The sequence below is a fragment of the Notothenia coriiceps genome, unplaced genomic scaffold (genome assembly GCF_000735185.1).
Source record: "Notothenia coriiceps isolate Sejong01 unplaced genomic scaffold, NC01 NC01_scaffold00006101, whole genome shotgun sequence".
In the NCBI taxonomy this organism is placed as follows: Eukaryota; Metazoa; Chordata; class Actinopteri; order Perciformes; family Nototheniidae; genus Notothenia; species Notothenia coriiceps.
Window position 1 is genome coordinate 4,335 of NW_011338802.1, and position 22,642 is coordinate 26,976.

Genomic DNA, 22,642 nt, shown 5'->3' on the forward strand with positions numbered 1-22,642 from the left:
CGTTGCAAGCAAGCTAAAGAAAGAAGAAAGCTGAATGATGTTAAAAACGTGGCTCAAAACGGGAGGTATTCGGGAGAGGTACAGAGGAGAATATTACCAGCGAAAGTGAACAAGTGAATGAGGAGGAGGACAGTCATCAACCGAGTACAAGCGCAGGCTCCGCCAGCAACACAAAAGTGATATGCACAGCCGCTGTGATGGAGGAGAGAAGTGACTCAGGAAGAAGGCATTTGCTCAAAGGATGGAGAGAAGTCAAAAGCTGAAAAAGCACACACTTGTCCTTAATTGTTATCTTTTTTCTTATGTTTTTTCTTTTCTTTTTTACTTCGCCACCACAGAAATGGCAATAGCAAACATCAGCAGACTGAAGATGAGCTATTAGCCCTTAGGCTCATCTGCTCCTGGAGGCTTCATTATTATTGGAATTGAATTCCCAATAGGACATTTTCTGTTTCGATGTGGGTTGTTGCAGGAAGCCTACATTCACACTTTGGTATAGGTCCAGGAAATGACGTGTGTACAGTTGACATTTGTTGTGTGAGAATAAGTTATTATTTTGTTCTTTATATTCTCACTTGTGGTGTGTGTGTGAGTAAGTGAGTGAGTGAGTGAGTGAGAGAGAACACAATAAATAATGGTATTATGAATACATTTGCCTCCGAGTCCTGCATGAACTGTGCATAGACTGTATTTTAACATTGGTCATATGGTGGTACTTGGAGAGCCAACTATTTTTCTCAGGTGGTACTTGGTGGAAAAAGGTTGAGAAACACTGCGTTAGATGATAGTAAGCTGATTTAGTAACTGTTTTAATGTGACTGTTGAAACTCAGGTCAGAGTCCATGACTACAACTAGATTTCTGGGTTTATCTGTTGTTTTGAAAATTGCAGACTGAAGCTCAGCTTTAGCTTTTATATGTTCTGCCTTGGCTCCAAAAACCATTACCTCAGTTTTATTTTTGTTTAATTGGAGAAAGTTCTGACACATCCACTCATTGATTTGTTCAATGCACTTACTCAGTGTTTGAATTGGAGCATAGTCTCCCGGTGAAATTGTTACGTAAATTTATGTGTCATCCGCATAGCTATGGTAACTTATTGTGTTGTTCTTCATTATCTGAGCCAGTGGTAGCATGTAGATGTAAGCCCCCTCTAGTCATAATATACATTTATCATCAACATTGAATTTTCTCTTTCCCTGTTTGTCTTCATCTCCCTGCTCTCAGGTCAGATCATCCATACTGATGTTGTCTACCTGCATAATTCAGGCCAGCAAAGAGAAGTGGACAAACTGCGCCACCTAATGATGACATACAGGTACTGCTGCTTGTGTTTTAGTGGTGACTGTTACAAATATACTGTCTTAGCTGAGTTGATTAATGTTATATTGCTATAACATTCCTGTTATAGGAATGTTGTAGCAATAACATTTCCATTCCATTTATGTAGCAGTAGAAATAACTCAAAATCATCCTGATTGTTTTCTGATGAATGACCTGATATTTAAACAAGGAAAGATCATTTTAAAATTAACCTTATTTTAGAATCTGTTTACGTTTGGTGTCCTAATCCTCATTGTCCTTTTCCACTTTTATGTACTAGCTGTACTAATGTTGTCATCGGCAACGGGACAGCATGTCGTGAGACTGAGTCCGTCTTCGCTGACCTCATCTCTAGGCGCTGCTTTCACCCCCTGGACGTGTCTTACTGGTAAGGTCCTTCATCCAGAGCACGATTATAAACCTGCCGCAGTTACCCGAATAAAACAAGTGGGCATGATATGGAATATCCAGGGTGGCCGCGGGGTTTTCAAAAGTATTAAATGTTGATAAATCAATTTAGTGAAAATGTAGGCTATTAAAAATTCTTAAACTGCATTTTCCAAGGTATTACATTTTGTAGCTTGTTTTCAATAAGTATATAACTTGTCCAAAGAGGTTGTATTCTACAGTCTGCCTGAATGTAATCATTGCGTAGGTGTGTAGTGTGATTCTTTGTAGTTTATTTATGGCATCCCGTTGGGTTTGACGTCATCTATTCATATTTCACATTTCATAGTTTATATTCTAAAATGTGTTTAATACAATTCTGTTTCCATGTAAATGACTGCTTTATTTAATTTGTATTGCTATTTAACTGTATTTTATTACGGTGTAAAATATTTTTTGTTTTATAGATTTCTTGTTTTTTATATTTTATGTATGCACCATGACATCAAGTCAAATTCCTAGTTTGAGCGATCCTACCCGGCAATAAACCTGTTTCTGATTCTGATTCTGAACAGGACATCGCACGCTCACTGCTTGATAGCGTGCGAAGGTCCGTTTTCGCCGGTTGTTAAACAACATCGTTATGGAGAAATGCAAGTTTGCGTCCAAATGGTTGGAAGATAAGGAGGAAGGACAATCAATACTGTATATAGTAAATGTGAGGTAAAGTGTGTCGCCAATGTAACCGGTTAAGTGGCGATGAGGGCTTGAAATGTATGGAAGGGTCTTAAAAAAGGTCTTACATTTGACTTCAGGATTCCTGCATATACCCTGAATATCTTATTTTTTTCCAAATGGTGCAGCCCTACAGCAATGCATTTTCTCAATATATCTTTCTCTTTCCTAACTTTTTAAAAACATTTTAAAAGACGTTCAAATAACAACATATTTTATATTAAACGATCCTTGACATAATCCCGAGGGTAATTGTAAATACCTAAATGCCAAAGTTCAGGCTGCCAAGTGTGAGAGAGGTATGAAAAGATGGGTGTAAGTGAGGTTGAGACAGTCACAATATAGAAATGCACTGATTGAATAGTGATGAGAGACCATCGCGGTTGAATAATGGGAACTAGCAGTGTGAGAGAGTAAAGGAAAGAGGTGTGGGAATGAGAACGCTGGACACAGACAAAATCACAATGTGTCCCTCAAGCCATTACTGTCTATTAAAGCCATCTGGACTACGTTTCACTTCAGTCCAATTAAAGAGACGTTTTGTGGTCCACCTTGTGTCTGTAACCAGGCCCAGTCGACACTTTAGAGTACAACAGAACAGGACTTCGGTCCAAGCATAATAACCGCTGGCCTCTCTTCTCTTTCTGCTTAGTTCCATGTGTGTTTGTTGACTTGAAGTTAGCATTGGGACCTCAGCCTAGAATGATTGTGAGCTGTGTGCATAAGAGAGGTTTGACAGTATCTTTGAGTTCATACACACATGCACACTTCAGAGGTCATAGCTTTGGACCACAAGTTCCATTTTCTGTCTATTTGCAGGAACATAAACGGTCAAAGTGGGGCGTTTATTCATTTAACCTTCCCTTGATTATTTTCATGACAGACATTCTTTTTTCTTCTGAGCACCTCCAGAGAAGGAACATTTTACATCTTGATATAATGTTCCCTTTTTTACTGCAGCTAATGGCATTTGTGCTTTCCACAAAGAGATGGAATGTTGGACTTGTGTTTGATGTGGTGCTGACTGAATGTCCTATATCACCTGATATGATGAACTCTATTTTTGCAGCACATATCACATGTGTTAATGGTCTACCTTCGCCTTAATAGGGTTTGTGGAATAAAGGATTTTGTAAGAGCATGAACTTTAGAAGAGCAGAGAGATGTTATTTTGACGTTAGCCATAGAAGTATGGTTGTTGTTATCCAGATGAAATCGCCCTGCAGTCATCTGGTCTCATGCCTCACTTTAGTTTCTTTGGACCGTGTGTGATGCCGGCTCAGAAACATAGATGTTAAAGTAATGTACACACAGAGTGCTCTGGTTTCTTCTCTATCGATCCTTTGTCACATTCTCATAATTCCTGTCTTCACTCCGTTTCTTTGTTTTCTCTCTCCTTCCTTTCTTTCCATCGTCTGCCCTCTTCAGAAAAGTTTGATCTAATAAATGTGATTTAATAACACCCTGCAAAGTCCAAATGCTTACATCTCAGTTGGGGTTCTCCCGACAAACATCTTCATACTACAAGACCAATCCTTTTTATATCCGTTTTATTTTTACCTTAAATAAAACTTTTTTTTTAAACACATAGGAGTTGTACATTTTAAGCACTTTTCTCAATCTTCTGTTGCTTACATTAATAACCATAAGTATAATTTATTACTCATTTATAAAATATAAAAAGGACAGTTTTATCATGGAGGTGCTGTGCGCAGCATAAGTACTTTAAAGTGGACCTATCATGCTATATTTCAATAATATATTGTAGGGCCATACCTATATAAAACATGTCAGCGAAGTTTTTTTTTCAAAATACCAAACGGATCATGCATTTTAGCCATGCCTCATTTCGCTCTATTTGCTCTTTTCCAGCCCTGTTTTTGCAAGGATTGATTCTGTGAGAAGTCTTATTCGCTGCTTTTGTGGCAGACTACAGCGCCACCTACAGGCCTGGCATATGTACTACAGCGTCTCCAGTGCTTTCCAGCAGCAATGGCCGTGGCCCAACCCCCCATTCCCTTGATAGGTGGAGAGTTGCCCATATAGGCGGAGCTCCCTATTTCTGACGTCAGAAGAATTTCAAATCTGTATCAGATCCGTTGCAGCCCCGTTTTTAGAGATTTGGGTATGGAGGAAAAGAGAGAGGGGTGTGTTCCCTGACACACCGGGGAGGGGACACATATTCATGTATAAAAGACGTACAAAAGTGCATTTTGCATGATAGGTCCCCTTTAAGTAAATTATGTATTTGACTCATTAGTTGAATAAAAAGTACATTATATTCAATCGATAATTGAATTAATGATGGTTATTCAAGAACATATCAGAAGATTAAAAAGTATTAAAGGAGTGCAAAATATGAGCGTTCCTGGTGGACAGATATAATATGAAAGTAAGAAAAACAACATTAGAGAGATTCTTTTAATTTGAACATGTATGGAAAATAACCTGATGTATTGTGCAGTGATGGATGTGAAAACAGTAAAGCCTGCGTATTGGTTAATATCCTTTATTGCTTAAATTGTAAACAGCAATTCATCTTCCATACATTATCAGCTTTGGAGGTGCTAATGGTGTTGTGCGTTCCTTAAGAATCTATTTGAATAACACATTCAGCTGCCGATAATAAATAGGTTTTTATTTATTTGAATGTATCTAAGACTCCTTAAAGATCTCTTGGTGAATGTTTGTCTCCAGTTTCGACCAAAACTTGCCTTGATAGATGATGTTTGGAGGGCAGGGATAGACCAGAGGCTTCAAGGAGAGACGGTTGTTGCTAACTATGAGGGTCTTACTGAGGGTCTTACTCCCCTGCTGGCCGACCATTAGCTGACCCTGGCCTGCCACTAGGGAAACCTCATTACCACAGCAGCAAAGATGATGGCAATGACGAAGAACAAGTATCATCGGAAACAGCAAGGGGCCTTAATGCTTGCTGTGAATGTCCCCAGTACAATTAATTGACCCAGTTTCTGCTATATGTTGAGATTGTTTGTGTTTCTATATGTATGAACATGTCGTCTGACCTTATACCCGGCGAGGTTCAAACAGGCTTTGATCGACAGGTGTAGAAAGTCTTTCAGGCAGCCAGTGCACCGGCAGCTGGCTCTGTCATGCTGGTGGAAGACCACAGCGGCCTTACTCTGCACAGACAAACTATTCCTGAGATGAATACTGTCCTGTCTGCTTCGATGTATTTACCGAGTGACAGACTCTTTCCATCTTCCCCTTCCCTCCATGCTTCTTTGGCTTAACTTCACTTTTTCCTTTTTTGTTGTAAGATCCTTTCTTGAAAAGAGGCATTATGTACTTTATTTGGAGAACAGTTTGGATTTTCCGAGTGTTGAACATTAGTAATACAGGTGGGTTGAAAGTATTTTTAGTGGCAGAAGTATTGAGGTATTTCACGGCTTTGCTGTATATTGCCTCCTACCCTCTTCCTTTCTCTCTCCTCTCCTCTCCGCCTCGACAGCGCAGTAGTTCATTAAAGACCGCAGCCTCATCTGCACCATCTGCTTCCTGTCTCCCTGTGAGCCTTCATTGTGTCACCCCCCCCCCACCACCCTTCCCCACCCGCCTCTCTCCCTCTCTGTCCTTCTGCCTCGATGCTTAGCTGGAATGACAGCCAGAAATGGCAGCCTGCGGGACATCCCTACTTGTGTGGTTTCCGTTTGTGTGTATGCAGTTTTTAGTGCCTTAGTCCTGTTTGAGTAGACTCATCGTACTCACTGAGTCACCTCTTCCATATTTTTTTAGGAGTGTGGCTTTTTCTGCAGAAAGCCAGGCAAGGGCACACATTTGTGTACCTTTGTGTGTGAGTTAGTGGCATTTAGGGGGAAGAATAGGTGTGAATGTGTTTTTAAAAAACTGGCCAGTGTGTGTTCATTTATTCAAATCTCTGTCCATGATTTGAATACAATATATCTCACTGATGGTAATTCAATTACTGGTAATATCTTTTTAACAGAACATAGACATTGTCGGATATAAATGTCCCAGTAGTATTGTTACCTCTATAACATCAGAAAATATGTCCACCAACTATATAAAACCCAAAGGTAATGATCACAGAACAAATTCTAACAACGGATGGTTAAACTAGAAGAAACTTAGAAATAAATTACAATATCAATTGTTGACTAACAGCTTTCTGTTGATGGAGTAACCTAATGAATGAATTGGTTATTTTTCCAGCATTCATTTCCAGCTGCTGTAAATTCATTATAAAACTCAAATGTAAGAAGCTTAATCTGAAGCTTTCAACTGTCGAGTCTTTTGAAAAAGCTAGTTAATCAACCATAAGACATAGATTTGACATTGAGATTTGTGAGGAATGAATCCCCAGATTTGACGCATTATCCCCCAATTAGATGTATAACAAAGTACCTTTACATGAATAACCTTGAACAAAGCCTCTGTGAATGAGCAGCCTCCTGCAGGACATTATACAGCGTGAGGTATTATTTAGCTGACAAGGTTTGTGTGTCTGCGACGGCCCCCACTGGACACACATCAGGTTATCTGCCATACAGCTGCGTCCCAATCCTTTGAAGACCTCCTGCTGGATGTCAGTGTGTGACATTAGTTAAGAGAACAAAACCCACATTGCTGAGAAAATGGGTGACTTCATCCTTTGTGTGTTTGGGTGTAGACATGTGTGTATTTGTTAACATCTGCTCATCGATAGCCCATTGTTTTGTGGGTGTTTCTTAGGCTCCTTTATAGGCCAGTACTGCATGACCTTGTCTGTCATTTTGTTTTAGCACTGACTGGTAGAGCATGCAGTCTAAATCAAAGCTCAACAACGGCCGCACAGATATCTGCATCAGAGTGTGTGGGTGGTTTGCTACGTAACGTGCCATGTTGTCAGTCACTCTCGACGGCTGAGTGGAGTTGTGAATTTTGTCTTCCAAGGTTTAAAACTTGTATTTTGGAAAAGATCCAAGTAGCAGCAAACAGTGATGCCCTGTCCTCGGCTCCCATTCATTTACTGCCATGATCCCAAATCACCCTACAGACAACATCCCTGAAATGGGTTGGGTTCAATTCACAATAATCTCGAGCACCCTTTCAAAAGTGCATTGTAGGGTGTTGACAGCCATTCTCAACTAGTGTATGTTGTCTGTCTAACTGCTCGTGTTGTCGAGTGTTTGCTTTAGCTAAATGATGATGTGTTTGCTTTAGCTAAATGATGAATTATAGAGAACATTGTTGAATTATTAAAGAAGCTCCTAACCTTCTGTGCAACATAAATTAACATTTCTGTCATCAGGTTGGTGTTTGTGAGGCATGTGGTGGCCACTTAAGCTTATTTAACAAACTTATTAGAATAGTTTGTATTGTGTTCTGAGCTGTATGCATGAACGGTGACAAGTTGACAGTGTTTGGCTGCAGCAAGCAGATGTTAATGATATCAGAGGTCATTATGTGGAATTAGGTTAGGGAGGTCTTTGGGCAGTGGTGATGATATACACACACAGACACACACACAGTAACCACAGCTAAAGGCAAACCTAAAAAAACATCCAATTTCTCAGCCACTTGCTCTGTCTCTCCCGAAGGCAGGGAGATGACCGACCCTCTTTTAATGAACAGGCAACATCTCCTTCAGGGTCAACAAGTCACTGTCCCTGTTTGCCGTTGGTGGATTACAATAAACATTCCTTAGCAATTAGTCAAAGGAACTAAGAATGATATGATTGGTGAAGACTGGCCTATTGTCAAATAACTGTTTGGTTATGCTTTACCTCTCTGAAGATTCTTTGAGTTTTGTAGCCTTACTTATTTATGTTTTCTGAGAATAACAAAGATGCTACTGCGACAGTTCTGTATATATTTGGATAATGCAACTGTAATGACTTATTCATGCACACTAAGGACATAGATTGACATTGATTTGCAATATTGTTAAAAGGTTAATATGTGCACAAACATAAGCTATACGTCGTGATTTATTGGTAGAAAACAAGCAATTCAATTCAAAATCAGTCATTCACCCCCCCCCCATATAGCACTTCATAACCACATGAAGCTATACAGCCAGTAAGAGTAGTTGTCCATCTCTCTTTCTAGTAGTAGTCATTAGGGATGTCCCGATCACCTTTTTTTGCTCCCGATCTGATTCCGATCATTTGATTTTGACAATTTGCCGATACCGATTTTTCCCGATCCGATCTTTATGCAATGCATTAAGAGAAAAAAAAGCATTCAAGTTGTCCCTTAAGGTTATTTTTTTATTTAAATTGGATATTCTATCCAACATGGATATAGCTTATTTCTTTCACAGCAGCATTGGATCAGTTCAGTTGTGCAGCATTGGATCAAAACAAAATAAAGCTTTCAGTACTCGTTAGCTTACTGCTACAATTAGACACTGCGCCCTGCCCACTCTGTTGCCAGATTTGAGAGAAATAAGCAACCAGGTCTATGAAAACAAGCCCCAAAGAAGCAACACATACATGATGTTGTGTAATTTGAAACCAAAACTAAGGCCTCAGGATGACTTTAAGACTTGAACATGGTCATTTTTGTTTTGTAACATTGAATACAAAATAAAAAAAAATAAAAAGAAAAAACTCCCGATCCCCGATTTTTTTCTCCCGATTCCGATCTCTTGAAAATCACGTGATCGGCTCCGATCCCCGATCACGTGATCGGATCGGGACATCTCTAGTAGTCATCCTTCTCTCCTTGACTGGTTCATACTTGAAGTTGTCCAAGAGCGATACAAGCAAGAAACAGACACAGTGTACGCCTGCACCGACTCACAGAGAGGCTTTCTGATCTGGAGGGCGAGACCTTGACCGTCTCGCCCTCCAGATCACTCCTGGTGGGATGAGATCATTATTACTGGCTAGCTGATGGACCTGGAGGACAGAGCTGTAGACTGTATTTATGACTGTGTGTGTGTATCCCCTGTCATGTCCTGTGTCCAGGCATGCTCCCAGGGCCAGGCTTAGTGAGTGATGAACATACAGTGGCAGGACCAGCGATGACTGAGTGAGATCCAGGCACTCAAATGTTTGGATAGGAGGAGGAGGAGCATCAGGGGGACGGATGGATTTAGAGGCATGGAAAGGCCTCAGCCTGGCTGTGGGGTGTGTCTTCGTTTCAGGGAAGGATACTGAACCCATGAGTACAGGAAGAGTATATGCCTTTGACTTAATGCAGAAAGAATAGAGTCAATGAACAAAACTAATCCAGAACCATACAAAATACAGCCTTTTTTATTTGCTTAATTCTGTATAGTGTTAAATAGAACCATGATAATACAAATAAATATTGAAAACCTGTTTATATTACACGTATAATAACACCTTACACTTTACAGTTATAGCTTAGGGCGTTCAACTCATCATCCTAATGCCCAACCCTATTTTGGAGAGGAATTAATTTGACAAACAAAACGCAAAATCACTTTTATAATGTATTGATGATGATTGTTTATGAGTAATTCTAGATGTCTTAAGACACGTCAATATCTTGCAAACAATTGTAGTGAAAATCTGATATCGTGAAAGCCCTATCTGCAGCTATAGAAATAGATTATTAATGATTTGTCTATTTGTAAAATGAGGAGCTCCTTAGGTGAGTTACATGGATACATGCAGGAGTCTACGAGAGTCTTGTGACTTGATTAATTTAACTGATGATGTTTAAAGTAAGCAGGAACCACTCAAGTATGTGCTTTGCCTCTCCTACTTAAACCCATCAAATGGGCAATATTCACGTGATGACTGCAGCCTCTGTGTCCTCCCTCTGTACTTTCCTTTAGTACTTTAAAAAACGTTCTTAAGCACACATTGCAAAGGAGATGTACAATCTTTACATCACATGAGAAACTCTATCCTTAGACCCTCTATATATAATGTCCCAGACTTTGTTTTAAAGCCGATGCTACCTTGGCTTATCATGTTTCTTGAAGAAGGTATATTTGTGCTCTTAGTGTAGCTCGTCATGGACAGAGCGTTGTCGGGCAATAGACCCTTTGGCAGTCGCAGGTGGTGGACAGTGAATATCTGCCAGCCTCCCCCATATCACGCTCAGCCCCCCCTCTCCCCCACCTTGCCTCCCTGGTGGTCAGCCTCCTCCCACCCGTCCTCCATGCCATCCTCCCCTCGGGTCCCAGCATTCCCTGTGATGGTCCTGCTGCGTGTGACAAACATGTGATGAGTCTGTGTGACATGCCATGTGTGTATTTGTGATTTTGGGGTGTGTGTGAGTGTGCAGGCTGGTGTGTATGGATTTGTGCGTGACACAAGTGCAGGCCTTTCCTGTACCAGATTGACATGAGTGTCTGTGAGGCTTTGCTCTTTTCAGACGTGCCTCACACTGGCAGTTGTAGTTTATGTGTGTGTGTGTGTGTGTGTGTGTGTGTGTGTGTGTGTGTGTGTGTGTGTGTGTGTGTGGGCCTGCCTGCCTGCCTTCTAGCGCCTCTCTGGAGACTGACGGCCCCTGACACCTGCCATTTGGACGCTTTTCTCTGTGAAAAATGTCATCGTCTTCAGACCCGACGTGTGTGTGTCTGAGTGAGAGAGGGATGGTGCGTCCCTCAATTTCTTTCCCTGAGGTCAAGCTTTGCAGCTGACTGAACAATGGACCCAAGCTGTTTGAGCAGCCGGGACAGAGAAACTTGTGTGTGTGTGTGTATGAATATAATTTGGGCTGATGATATGTGACATCACAGCTCCTTTTTATGCAGGACAATGAGGCCCATCTAAGTATCTTGACCTCAAACCCAGTGCAGGACAAAGAAAGTGACAGATTGAGCCATTATAATTTGAGACTATGTAGATGTGTGTGTATCCAATCCTGACTTGAAAGCCATCTAGAATGTTGTGCCCTCTATCAGGTGAAACTGGTCGATTGCTTTAAATCAATTCCACAGGTAACACTACTCGTTGGTGACTCTTGATCACTTTGGTTTCTGTGTATTTTACAGTAACAACACAGATATATTTAATAAAGCAACTTTGTTGGTAAGACAAGTCAAATCTTAGATGGTTATGTACACAGAGTATAACTTTTAATTGAGATGTATAAAGATAAAACACTACATAGATTTTGTAAACCAAGATCTGCAAGCAATACGTTAGTTGCACCTCATTTGTGAATATCTGCAACTTTTTAATCAGAACGATGTATTTTGAGAAAGATGATCTAATGGTAAAAAATGAATTATACCAAATATTTAGATGAACAACGTGGGTTGCTGTCAAACAAATCGAACTGGGATAATCCCAACTTCTACAAAGTCATTCACATTTTATTGCAATGCTTTCGAATTATATTACAAGAAAAAGGTTTTAGCCCTATGAATCTTTTCGGGCCACTTATTCACATATTGATTGTGTCTGTGTGCCTAAAATGCTCCAAATACAATTAATTTCCTCAAACCAAACATCCAAATTGCACTCTTTTTTGACCTACAGTGCTGTCACCCCTATAGGTGGTGTCTCCCCCCCTCCAACTTTGTGTCCTGTGTATCAAATGAGTTGATGATATTATTGCCCCTCTTCTTTTCTGACTGATCTGATGAGCTGTTTTTAATTTAGATTAAGACCGTGTCAGCCAGAAGGCTGTAATGAGGTATCAAAGTGTGTGTGTGTGTGTGTGTGTGTGTGTGTGTGTGTGTGTGTGTGTGTGTGTGTGTGTGTGTGTGTGTGTGTGTGTGTGTGTGTGTGTGTGTGTGTGTGTGTGTGTGTGTGTGTGTGTGTGTGTGTGTGTGTGTGTGTGGCCAAAGGCTGTGTGTCACAGAAGACCAGTAGGGGAACAGATAGGGGTGCCAGTTGGTGACTTTGCCCCAGGATGGGACAGGGCTAAAGGCAGGCGTGTGTGTACAATTGAAAAGAAAAAGAGTGCTAATAAATGATAACCCAGGGCCACCAAGTCATCGCTTTACACCGAGAGGCGATCTTTGACTTTGTGTCTCAGTGTGTGTGTGTGTCCACGCTTCGACCATCCATCCACTTAGGCCAGAGAGCTGTGGAGCAGACAACCTTCTGTTGGCTGCCAGGTTGATGCCCTCACTGCAGCGACAGCCATGGACGCTATGGCGATGAGGGCTCAAAGCTGTATCCATGACAGTGTTGTTACCCAGCTGCCCCAGCGGCAGCCTTAATTAAGTTAGACATACTAAGCTGGTGGCCTCCCTTTCTTTCCCCTCCATATCCTCTTGTATTCTATTCTTCTGTGTTCATAATGATATCTTTTTTACTTAAAAAAAGACTCTCTTGGTCTCCCTTTTTGTCTTTCTGTCCGTCTTTCTCAAACAAAACTGCCTTTCTTTCACTTGACCTTTATTCTTCCATTATCTCTGAATTAGGACAGAGAGGGAGGTTAGAGGTGTGTGTTCTGAAAGCCTTTATCTTAACAATCTGTATAAAGGGAGAGAGTTGCATAAGATTTGTGAAGAGTGGATATATTTGAATAAGATTCTTCATTTTATTTTCTGCGTCTTACTCAGCATATTTTAACGCATGCCTTGGTGTCCATGTGTATTTATCGATGTGCGTGAGGCAAGTGTGTGTCGGGTTAATGACCAGCTATGCCTTGACCTCCCTGAAGGTCATGTGCCAGTGCTCGTTAGCAGTGTCACCATGGCGATATGTCAGCTGTCAGCACGATGGATAAGGAGCTGACAAAAAGAACAGTGAGGCGGACGAAGGCATGAATAGAGAGGATGGAGGGGAGAGGGTAAAAGAGGGAGGGAGGACAAGTTGATTTAGATGTGAGTCCCATCAGAAGGCCTCTGCCACTCCTCATTAACAAGATACTTCTAATTGGCAAGGTTGTTGTGGCAATGTCCAGGCCTCTGGGATTGTGTGTGTGTGTGTGTGTGTGTGTGTGTGTGTGTGTGTGTGTGTGTGTGTGTGTGTGTGTGTGTGTGTGTGTGTGTGTGTGTGTGTGTGTGTGTGTGTGGGCCTCATTCTGAGTTGTGGACATCGGAGAGGTGCTGAGCCCTTCGTCATATCGGTCAGCCCTGAGGAATAAAAAGCCCCCCCCCTTACTTCCTCCAATCATCTCCCCCTCTCCACCCAGCCGAGAGAATAGAAGGTCTTAACAACATGACAGCTTCACTTGTTTGTCGGGAGCATCTACACGGGTATCAGTGGCTTTGTTGTCCCACCATTCTGTCTGTGTGGTGATGGATGATAAGCGGCCTACTTTAAACTGAATACATTAACATGAGAAATGGTATAATGTGTTGCATTGTAAACCCAATGTCGATGTGCGATCCGTTCATATTCATTAGCAAGATCTACACGTTAAAAGCTGTCAATAATACAGAAATTGCAACATGATCTGCAGCTCAACTTTTAGCTGAATTTAAGGAATCTTTGTTGCTTTATTGGATATTAATTTGAAGTATGACTAAGGGTGATTTGTTAAGCTGCATTAAAATAGTTATTATAACAAATATTTTCCTGACATGGTGAGTTATAGGCCTAGGTCTTTTGCCTTTAATTTATAAAAATTATCTGTGAGCTGGAAATAACGGTTATTGTGTTGAGAAAATTATCTTGTTATCTTTTTAAAACTACATTTGTTATTTCAAGATAATGACAATAACAATTAATATACCAAATGGAATTACACTTTTTATAACAGAAATAGTAATATGTTAAACCACGGAGGTTTAGGGCTTCCATTGATGACTAGAGACTCAATTAGATCTGATATTCAAGCAATCTGTGCACAAGGGAGTCAATGTACAAAAATCTGTTAGGCATGTTATTGGTCTATTTTCTTTTTTCAGGTCCACACAAAAAGCTATAACAGTTGATTTAATCTTGAATAATTCCAGAGTTTCAGAATTGGTCACATTATTTGGTAACATTTTTCAATCTGACCGTAGTGTTAGACTTCTGGTGAATATCAGTACACCCCGATAACCTCTAGATGGCAGTAGTGTCATACAGATTGCCAGTGCGCTGCAGCGGTCTGCTGACTCAGTGCCCTGTTCTTTAACAAACACTTCATACTGTTATTCAAGTGTCAGTCGTTTCAATGTGAGGAAGTGGTCATTCTTAAAACAATATGCAAATACTTTTTTTTTGTGTGTGAGCTCAGTACTCCTAAGTGGGTTGGGCGATCTCACTCAGTTACAGGACTCACTTATTGACATATTCTGTCTGTATTAAGTATTCATAATGTGAGACTGTTCCAAGCTTGTGGATGCAGTCAGGATTTCTTATGGTTCTTCTTCACACCTTCTGTCAATTTGAAATGAGAAAGGTGCATTAGTAAGATTGTAATTGCTGGTAATGCTAAGGCAGGCTTACTAGTGGTGATGCTGTATAGGCCATAATGTCAGTAATGATGGTCAAGCTCTGGTAAGTGAGGGACCAGTTTGAGGAGTTGTCAGCTGCATTGTGTAACGTGCAAGGCAAAGGTGATTTTCTGTAATTGCCTTTCCATTATCTCTTTCAAGCAGTAATAACTTTGTCCTCATTGCGTCCTTTTCGTTCACCCCCTAATTGGCTTCCTTTACACCTCTTTATTTTTCACCTTCACCCCCACTGGCCAACGTGCCTCTTTTCCCTGTGTCTATATATGTCTAAATATATATATATATAATTTTTCTTTTTCTCCCCAGTATAACCAGTGAGGCAGGAGCATCAATCTACAGTGTGAGTCCTGAGGCAGTGAAAGAGTTACCGGACATGGACCCCAACCTGAGGAGTGCAGGTATTTGTTTTAACCTGATGGTGATTAAACATCTAATGAACAAGTGTGATATTCTTGGCCCTGCTTTCAATGAGCCCTTGGAAAATGATTGCTGTCGGGGAAGACACTTTGTGTTGGGCCGCAATTTAGATTCATTTTAATCATTGATTAAATTGCCACTTATTTTCTTGATTAATTATTGGTTTTCTCGTGTACTGCAGTAAGTATACCAGAAGTGTTAGTGCTTAATGTGAGCTGCCTTAAATACATTTGGAATTTCCCATCAGAAAGTTGTTATTTCCACCCTTTTCCAGCAACATTGTTTCATTATAATCACATTTCTGGCACTGCTTTAGGGTCTCTTTTTTCATACTACATCATTGAAAACATAGCAGGATAAAGGGAGTTTTGGGGACCAAATGTTTCCAGCAGACTTCCTCTATAAAAGCCATAAATCAACCAAGGCTGGATTATCCCTCGCTAGTTTCCTGTGGTCAGCAGCACTGAGAGCCATATTTATACCCCTAATGAAAGCCATGAGACATCTACAGCATTGGACTGTGGATGTGTGTGAAAAGAGCGGGGACACGGCTTCAGAGTCACATGTGGCGACAGAGAGTTTGTGCCTGACTGGTTTTCCTTTGGATGGTATGTGTGATTTCACATTTGTCAGTATGAGTGGTCACATCATTTATATGGAATTATGTATTGTACATTTGTCCCATACCATCTGTTCCCGGTTGTTTTGGGACATCTAGGGACATCTAGTGGTGATAGGCAATATTTTAAAGAGGACTGTTTTTGTGTTCGGCTTATTTCTTTTCTCCCCTCCTCTGAAGTCTGAGACAGTGAGAGATTATTTGAGTGACTACAAAGTCAAGTAAATTGAGAATACAGATCACTTTTCCTGGACCGCTGTCTCTCATTCACTGCCTGTTGCATCCATCTCTTAGAAAGGATGTTTAAAACACTTTTCTTTGCACGTCACTTTCTTCCAGTTCTCCTGAGAGCTGCGTCTGAACTGGGACTTTCTCTGTTGTTGCTTTCTCCATTCCTTCCCTTCTAGAATAGTATCTCATAACTTTCTAAGTGCTGGAGAGTTATGCTCAGTCAGAGTCAGAATAGATGGAAAGAGTATTGGAGAGTTTTGGTGGTGCACTGAGCAAGGCCAGGGTTGAAACTCCATCCCTGTCTAAATATTATCTCAGGCAGCGGCCTCATACCGCAGCCAGAGGAGAGAGAGGAGAGCCATTGATTCCAGACATACTCCCTCTTTTACATCCCATCCCTCTCTTTCTCTTTGTCCCCCCGTTCCTCTTCAAAGATCATTGCTGACCGCTTGTACTTCAAACAAACACACAATGCACACATAGAAAACAGTGGCAAGCCGCTGCACAGGAAGGATGCTTCCTGTTTTTATCCATCGCGCAGTGTTTTGGCTTTTGATTGGTATAGCAGTTAGCAGAATCTTTGATGGAACGCCCACAGATGGCACTTCCTTTGTCTCACACTGGGACATGAATGTGAACAGTGATTCGGTTGTGTCATTCTCTCCCTCTCTCTGCGTCCGCCTGTGTTGAGGCTGATCTCATGTATCATGGTGTGTATGTGAGGAAGGTTGTTTGTAATTTTTCTCCTTGTTATTTAGCCCTGCCAGAATATTCATGGAAAAGACATTTGGCCTCACATGCAGCAGCACACTGAGGCCTTACAGACTCCATCGTTAAAAGTAGCTTTAGTTTAGTTGATACGCTGTGTGTGTTTATTTGTGTGCTACATTTGGCTCTGTGTGTTAGTGTGCAAGGTTCATAGCCCCAGCATCTATCAGGAAGCTAAATGACAGGTGCAAAGACTCCATTTGAAAGCCAGCTTTAATTATTATTATGGGGGGGGGAGGTGGAGGAATGACAATTAGGTTTGGCCTGCCCTCAGGCCAGCACTGTAATAGGCACACAATTTGCATATTCAGTAATTATAAATAATATGGATTTGCATATTCAATAACTGTGATTCTGAAAGCATGTTCATGAAAAACACAAACCATCTCATGAGGCACAAAATCGTGTGTGTGTGTGTGTGTGTGTGTGTGTGTGTGTGTGTGTGTGTGTGTGTGTGTGTGTGTGTGTGTGTGTGTGTGTGTTGACAGTGTCTATAGGAAGACGCGTCCAAGATCCAATGGCTGAGCTCGTGAAGATTGATCCGAAACACATCGGCATCGGAACATACCAGGTGAGTGTTGTATTTGTTTCTGCTGATATGTTCCCTGCTCCTGCGGGCTTCTTGTCCGGTCAGTGGAACATCTGCTGCGAGTTAGACTGAAGCAAAGGGCCGAGTAGACGTGTGTGTGTGTGCTGACGTAGGTGTAAAAGCACATTACTGTAAACCATGATTATACACACATGTATTTTGTATAATAGCACCGAATGCTATAGGGACCACTTTGTTGTTTAATCGCAGATAAACAACAAAGTGTGTCTTTTGATATTTTTTCTTTGAATCGTTATCTGTTTGGCCAGTATTGCCTCTGTCTGCTGACAATGTGCCTATTTGCATTCATGCCGTGTTTAGGTTTGACTCTATTATTTTATTCAAAACAAGGAAGCAATATTGTTGACTTGAGGCATGAAGGCATTGGAATGAGGGTTTGAGAGATGAGAGGTAAGCAGGGAAAAATATCAACTTGGCTGAGGCCTGTGTCAACACATGATGCCGAGGGTGACCGCTAATTCAATTAAAGGAGATCAGGCATGACGTGAGCTTGAACATTTGTTTTTTCTGGTGCGCCTGCTGTTCCTTGCCCTTATGTGCTCAAGTGTGTGTGCAGATGCAACAACAGTTACTTTATTACAAGTGTGTTTGTAATTGTGTGAGACAGGGAAGACAAGCATTAGGTCATACTTTTTACACCAGCTATTAATGCAGTATTGTTCTCCAAATGTGGAAAGTTGTGAGGGGAAAAATGTGAGGATGGACATGCACAAAACTAAACTGATTGAGGAAGACAAAGGCAAGAATAAGGTACAATTGGCAGCCCATAGTGAGTACACTATCTTTTAAGAAAAGGGCAGAAGCATCATTATGAGATCAGAGGAGAGAGTTTCTTGAATAGTCTTTTCACGGCTCTATAAAACTGTAGGGCTACGAACAAATATAAATTTCATGAATGATGAATCTGTTATTTTTTGTAAACTCATTTAGTTGATTAATGATTTTTTTGTTGAAGATTGGTTAATTGTTGCCAATTGATGTTTCTTGTATGAACAATTAATTACATTTAAAAGTGAATTAAACAATTATTGACTAATTTAGTCGGCCCTATGGAAGTGTGCAGTCAATCAGGATTACTTTAATGATGCTTCTGTATTTATACTTTCCTCACTGTCAACATGTGGCTGATAAACTCTACTTATTTGTAGCATTGATTTCACTTTAATGGAAGAATCCAAGAGAAGAAGAGAAAGAAAGAGGGTCAAAGGACAGCAGAGGGTGACAAAAGTCAAAAGACAAGGAGTGATGGGGAAGTTGAGGTGGGGGGGGGGGAAATGGATATTTGAAAGAGAAAGGAAGAGGTCATATTGTGCTTGTGCTGAGGCATGCTTGGCTGAGTGTGTCGGGTCACGGGCCCGTGTCTCTCATCACGTCCTGACTCGGGCTCTCTGGGGTTCCCCGGGTTCTGCACCTCCCGCTCTCAGATCATGTGACTAGGTCAACAAATGATAATATAACCGGGTAAATAAACTCTGGGTGCTGACAGATATGAGATGGGACATCACTTTGACCGGCTCACACACACACACACACACACACACACACACACACACACACACACACACACACACACACACACACACTATCCTTCCCATCCTTTTTTCTGACTTTAAGGGCTAAGTGTGTGCGCGCATGTGTGTGTGTAGATTCATATCAGTGTATTGTGGATGTATATGTGGGAGAACGAGTGTGAGAGAAAGTGCACTCATGCATATGTGAGGATTTCTTGCTGGTTCTTTTGTGCGATTCGTGGTATTTTGAGCTTTCTGAGAGTTTATTGTCATTAGACCCAGGAAGCATACGGGCAGATGTAACTCTAGACAGCTGGCACAGCATGCTCTCTCTCTCTCCCTCCCTCTGCTGACCCACTGACTGACAGCTCTGAGAGAAAGGAGGAAATGAGCTGAGGGCTAAAAAAGTGAGGCCCATTAAAATCAGATTGAACGTAACTATTGGTGTGGGAACATTGTTTTCACTACAGCACCTCTGGCTGGATACTGAGTTTGCCAGGTACACGTCTGGTTGAATGCCAGCGTTTTTGTAGTATTTGTGGCTAGCTTCAGTACAATTCATTTAAACTTCTTCTAATGTATTTGCGCTTCATTGTTATACACTTTCACGGACAACCATTTCAGGAGTCGTGTGTCCTTTCAGAAATAAAAAAGACACTTAGTGGGCGTGGCCTTTGCGCAGATCTCCATCTGTCAATCAGCTCTTTACTGTATGTTGCCATGGTCTGTTGACAGCTGGGTAATCCCCAGGGCTGTGAAACTAACTGCTACTGGAAAATACACACACAGACACACACTGCTGTGTAAGAAAATATTGCCCGCAAGCCGGATATTAAAGAAACTGTCACTCTTCCCCCTCACCTCTTTCAACCGTTCTCCTTCTCTCACAGATAGAGTTTTCCCACTCCTGCCCGATGTCCTCCCTTCCTCAGACTCGCTGTCGTGATATGTTTTCTTCTCTTTCTCTTATGTGGTACAACATGTATAGTGGACATACACTGAGGGCATACAGGAGCATCAGATGTGGCACCAAATCACTCAATGTTTAAACCAGAGCAAACCACTTTCACCTAGAACTAGTGAACATGATGTAACTTCACTATTACATTAAGGTGTGCAGCAGTGCAAGTGTGTGTGTGTGCGCTTGAGTATGTTGTCTTTTACCGCTCTCCCTCTTGAATGGCAGTGCCTTCAGGGGAGGCAGGAGCAGACAGGGCTGCGAGACGGAAGAAGAGACAGAATATGGAGAGTTGACAGTGATTGAACGTTTCTGCCTCCGTGTTTCCCGGCATGGGAAAAAACTAAACTGGCTCCTAAACATTTGATCAGTGGCAGAAAGAAATATCTAATACTATTTAAACTATGGTCTGTCACAGCATGCATCTGTGTGTTTGGTTGTGAGATGAGTCAAGCTTGTTTTTTAAAGATATGATAGACATTTATCGTAAGCAGGAAAAATGATGTGGTTTTGTGTGATTAAAGATAATGAGCTGAAAGTAGCTGACCCCGGCTTCAACTATTGGGAATGTTTCTCCGTACCTGTCTTTAAACGTCTCTTGTTTCTATTTTCTCATGCCTTGTTTTCAGTCCCTCAGGTAATGTGTGATTGTTTTGCAGGAAGTTGAGAAATAGCCATTAGGCATTCATGAAAGGTGTTGGAAAAACATGAAACCATCTCCTTGCTGTCATATCACTTTCAGCGGCTGATTTACGACCTGTATTTAGCTCTGCACATATTCACACATGCACACACAGACAAGCCTACGCTGGGAATAGTATGCAGTTTGTTACAGAGGGAGTTCCTACAGGCCTTTATAGAAGCTGTCAGTCAAGAAGCGCATGACCTTCAGATAACCTCTGGCACCTTGTTAGTTTACGCATAGTCAATTGATTATGGAAGAGTGATAGATGTGAAGTAGCAGTTTTTTAAAGAATTGTCTTATTCACACACATTTGGTGAAAGTGCCAAACGCTGGAGTCTATTTGTAACTTCTGGAAGTCCCAAAAAATGTAGGATGTTTCCAAAAACAAGCATGCGATTGAAGCTTTTATTCTTTCCTCTTTCATTAAAGCTGCTACATCTACGGCAAATATATGAAGCTACTTGAGGACAATTCCCTCTGGGGTCTTGCTTCTTTATTTTTGGTCGCCCCATCATCTTCATTTCATTCATTTGTGTGACTCTTTACCATTATCACAGGCAGTGTTTCCCCTAGGATGGAGTCATAGTAGCGGGCCCAGCTAAATGTGAGCGTGGAGCGCGTGGAATTTTTGTGTGCAAAGTGCGCCCCGCCAATATGTTTCTATGTGTCTGCCAGCACAAGAAAGGCTCTTGAGGCCTACATACATACATACATACATACATCCATACATACATACATACATACATACATACATACATACATACATACATACATACATACATACATCCATACATACATACATACATACATACATACATACATACATACATCCATACATCCATACATCCATACATCCATACATACATATACGTACATACATACATACATACATACATACATCCATACATCCATACATCCATACATCCATACATACATACATACATACATACATCCATACATCCATACATCCATACATACATACATACATACATCCATACATCCATACATACATCCATCCATACATCCATACATCCATACATCCATACATCCATACATACATACGTACATACATACATACATACATACATCCATACATCCATACATCCATACATACATACATACATACATACATACGTACATACAGTGGCGATGTCTCAAGTCATTGCCACTGTATGCCTCAAAAGGTGTATTTTGCAAAATCTTGAAGATTTAGCAAAATACACCTTTAGTAACACAAATACTACAAATCCACATAACAAACAATCAAAAATAAAATGTATGTAATTTAATTATTTTAACCCGCTTTATTTGGGGGTGGACCTCACATCCTGGAAGATTTTTTTTTAAATCTTGAAGTTAAATGCATCAACCTGGAGCACAACATGAATGTATGGATGCAGCTCTCAACACGCAGATGAAAGGGAGCTGTATACTTTTCAATAATCCAAACATCTTTAGAATATGATCACAACCAATAACAAATCATTTAAACTTGTTTATTCTTATCTTATGTTACCTAGTTCGCATTCTTTCTTTTTATTTATGCATATTTTACTAATCACTCCCCTTTTAAACTTTTTTTTTTTTTACTGTCCTATAGTACACATTGGAATGATTTCTTACTTTATTTTTCCTAGCATAGATAACGGTGTGCTCTCCCTAGTCTCTCTCTCTCTACTCCCTCCCTCCTCCCTCCGCGGGCACCATGTTGGGCTACCCCTGCTTTAGGATGGAAATAAGGGAGCACCACTCCCCACGCCCTCTGAGAGATATATGGTAAGAAAGGACAACAATGTTGCTCTAGGAGGAGGAATTTCCCGGTGATCAGGTGGGCCGGGTGGGGGGGCGCGCCGGGGTTACTGGTTTAGCTTATGGCTAATGGTTACACCAAGCCCAAAACATTGTTATTGACATCCATAAATGGCCAAAATCTGATCCAGCTCATTTCAGGACAGGTTTTATATAAATGGAATCAGGACAAAGAGAAAGGTTTTTTTCCTGAAACTTTCAGGAATCTCTTTACCACAGGAGGGGACAAATGTTGATGTATAAAAGGACATGAAAAATGTCGGATTTCTGCACAATACGGTGACCTTAAATTGTCCGT

General features: G+C 41.0%; 1 protein-coding gene across 1 annotated transcript in view; it reads left to right on the forward strand.

Moving 5' to 3' along the window:
• Positions 1-22,642, forward strand: part of srbd1 (S1 RNA binding domain 1) — a gene marked incomplete at its 5' end in the record, with an annotated part of 47,989 nt that overhangs the window by 3,559 nt on the left and 21,788 nt on the right. Inside the window, 4 exons of the mRNA XM_010768823.1 lie at positions 1,227-1,317; positions 1,603-1,710; positions 15,043-15,134; positions 17,260-17,342. Of these exons, the coding sequence (XP_010767125.1) occupies positions 1,227-1,317; positions 1,603-1,710; positions 15,043-15,134; positions 17,260-17,342 (374 nt within the window). The remainder of the gene's footprint in view (positions 1-1,226; positions 1,318-1,602; positions 1,711-15,042; positions 15,135-17,259; positions 17,343-22,642) is intronic.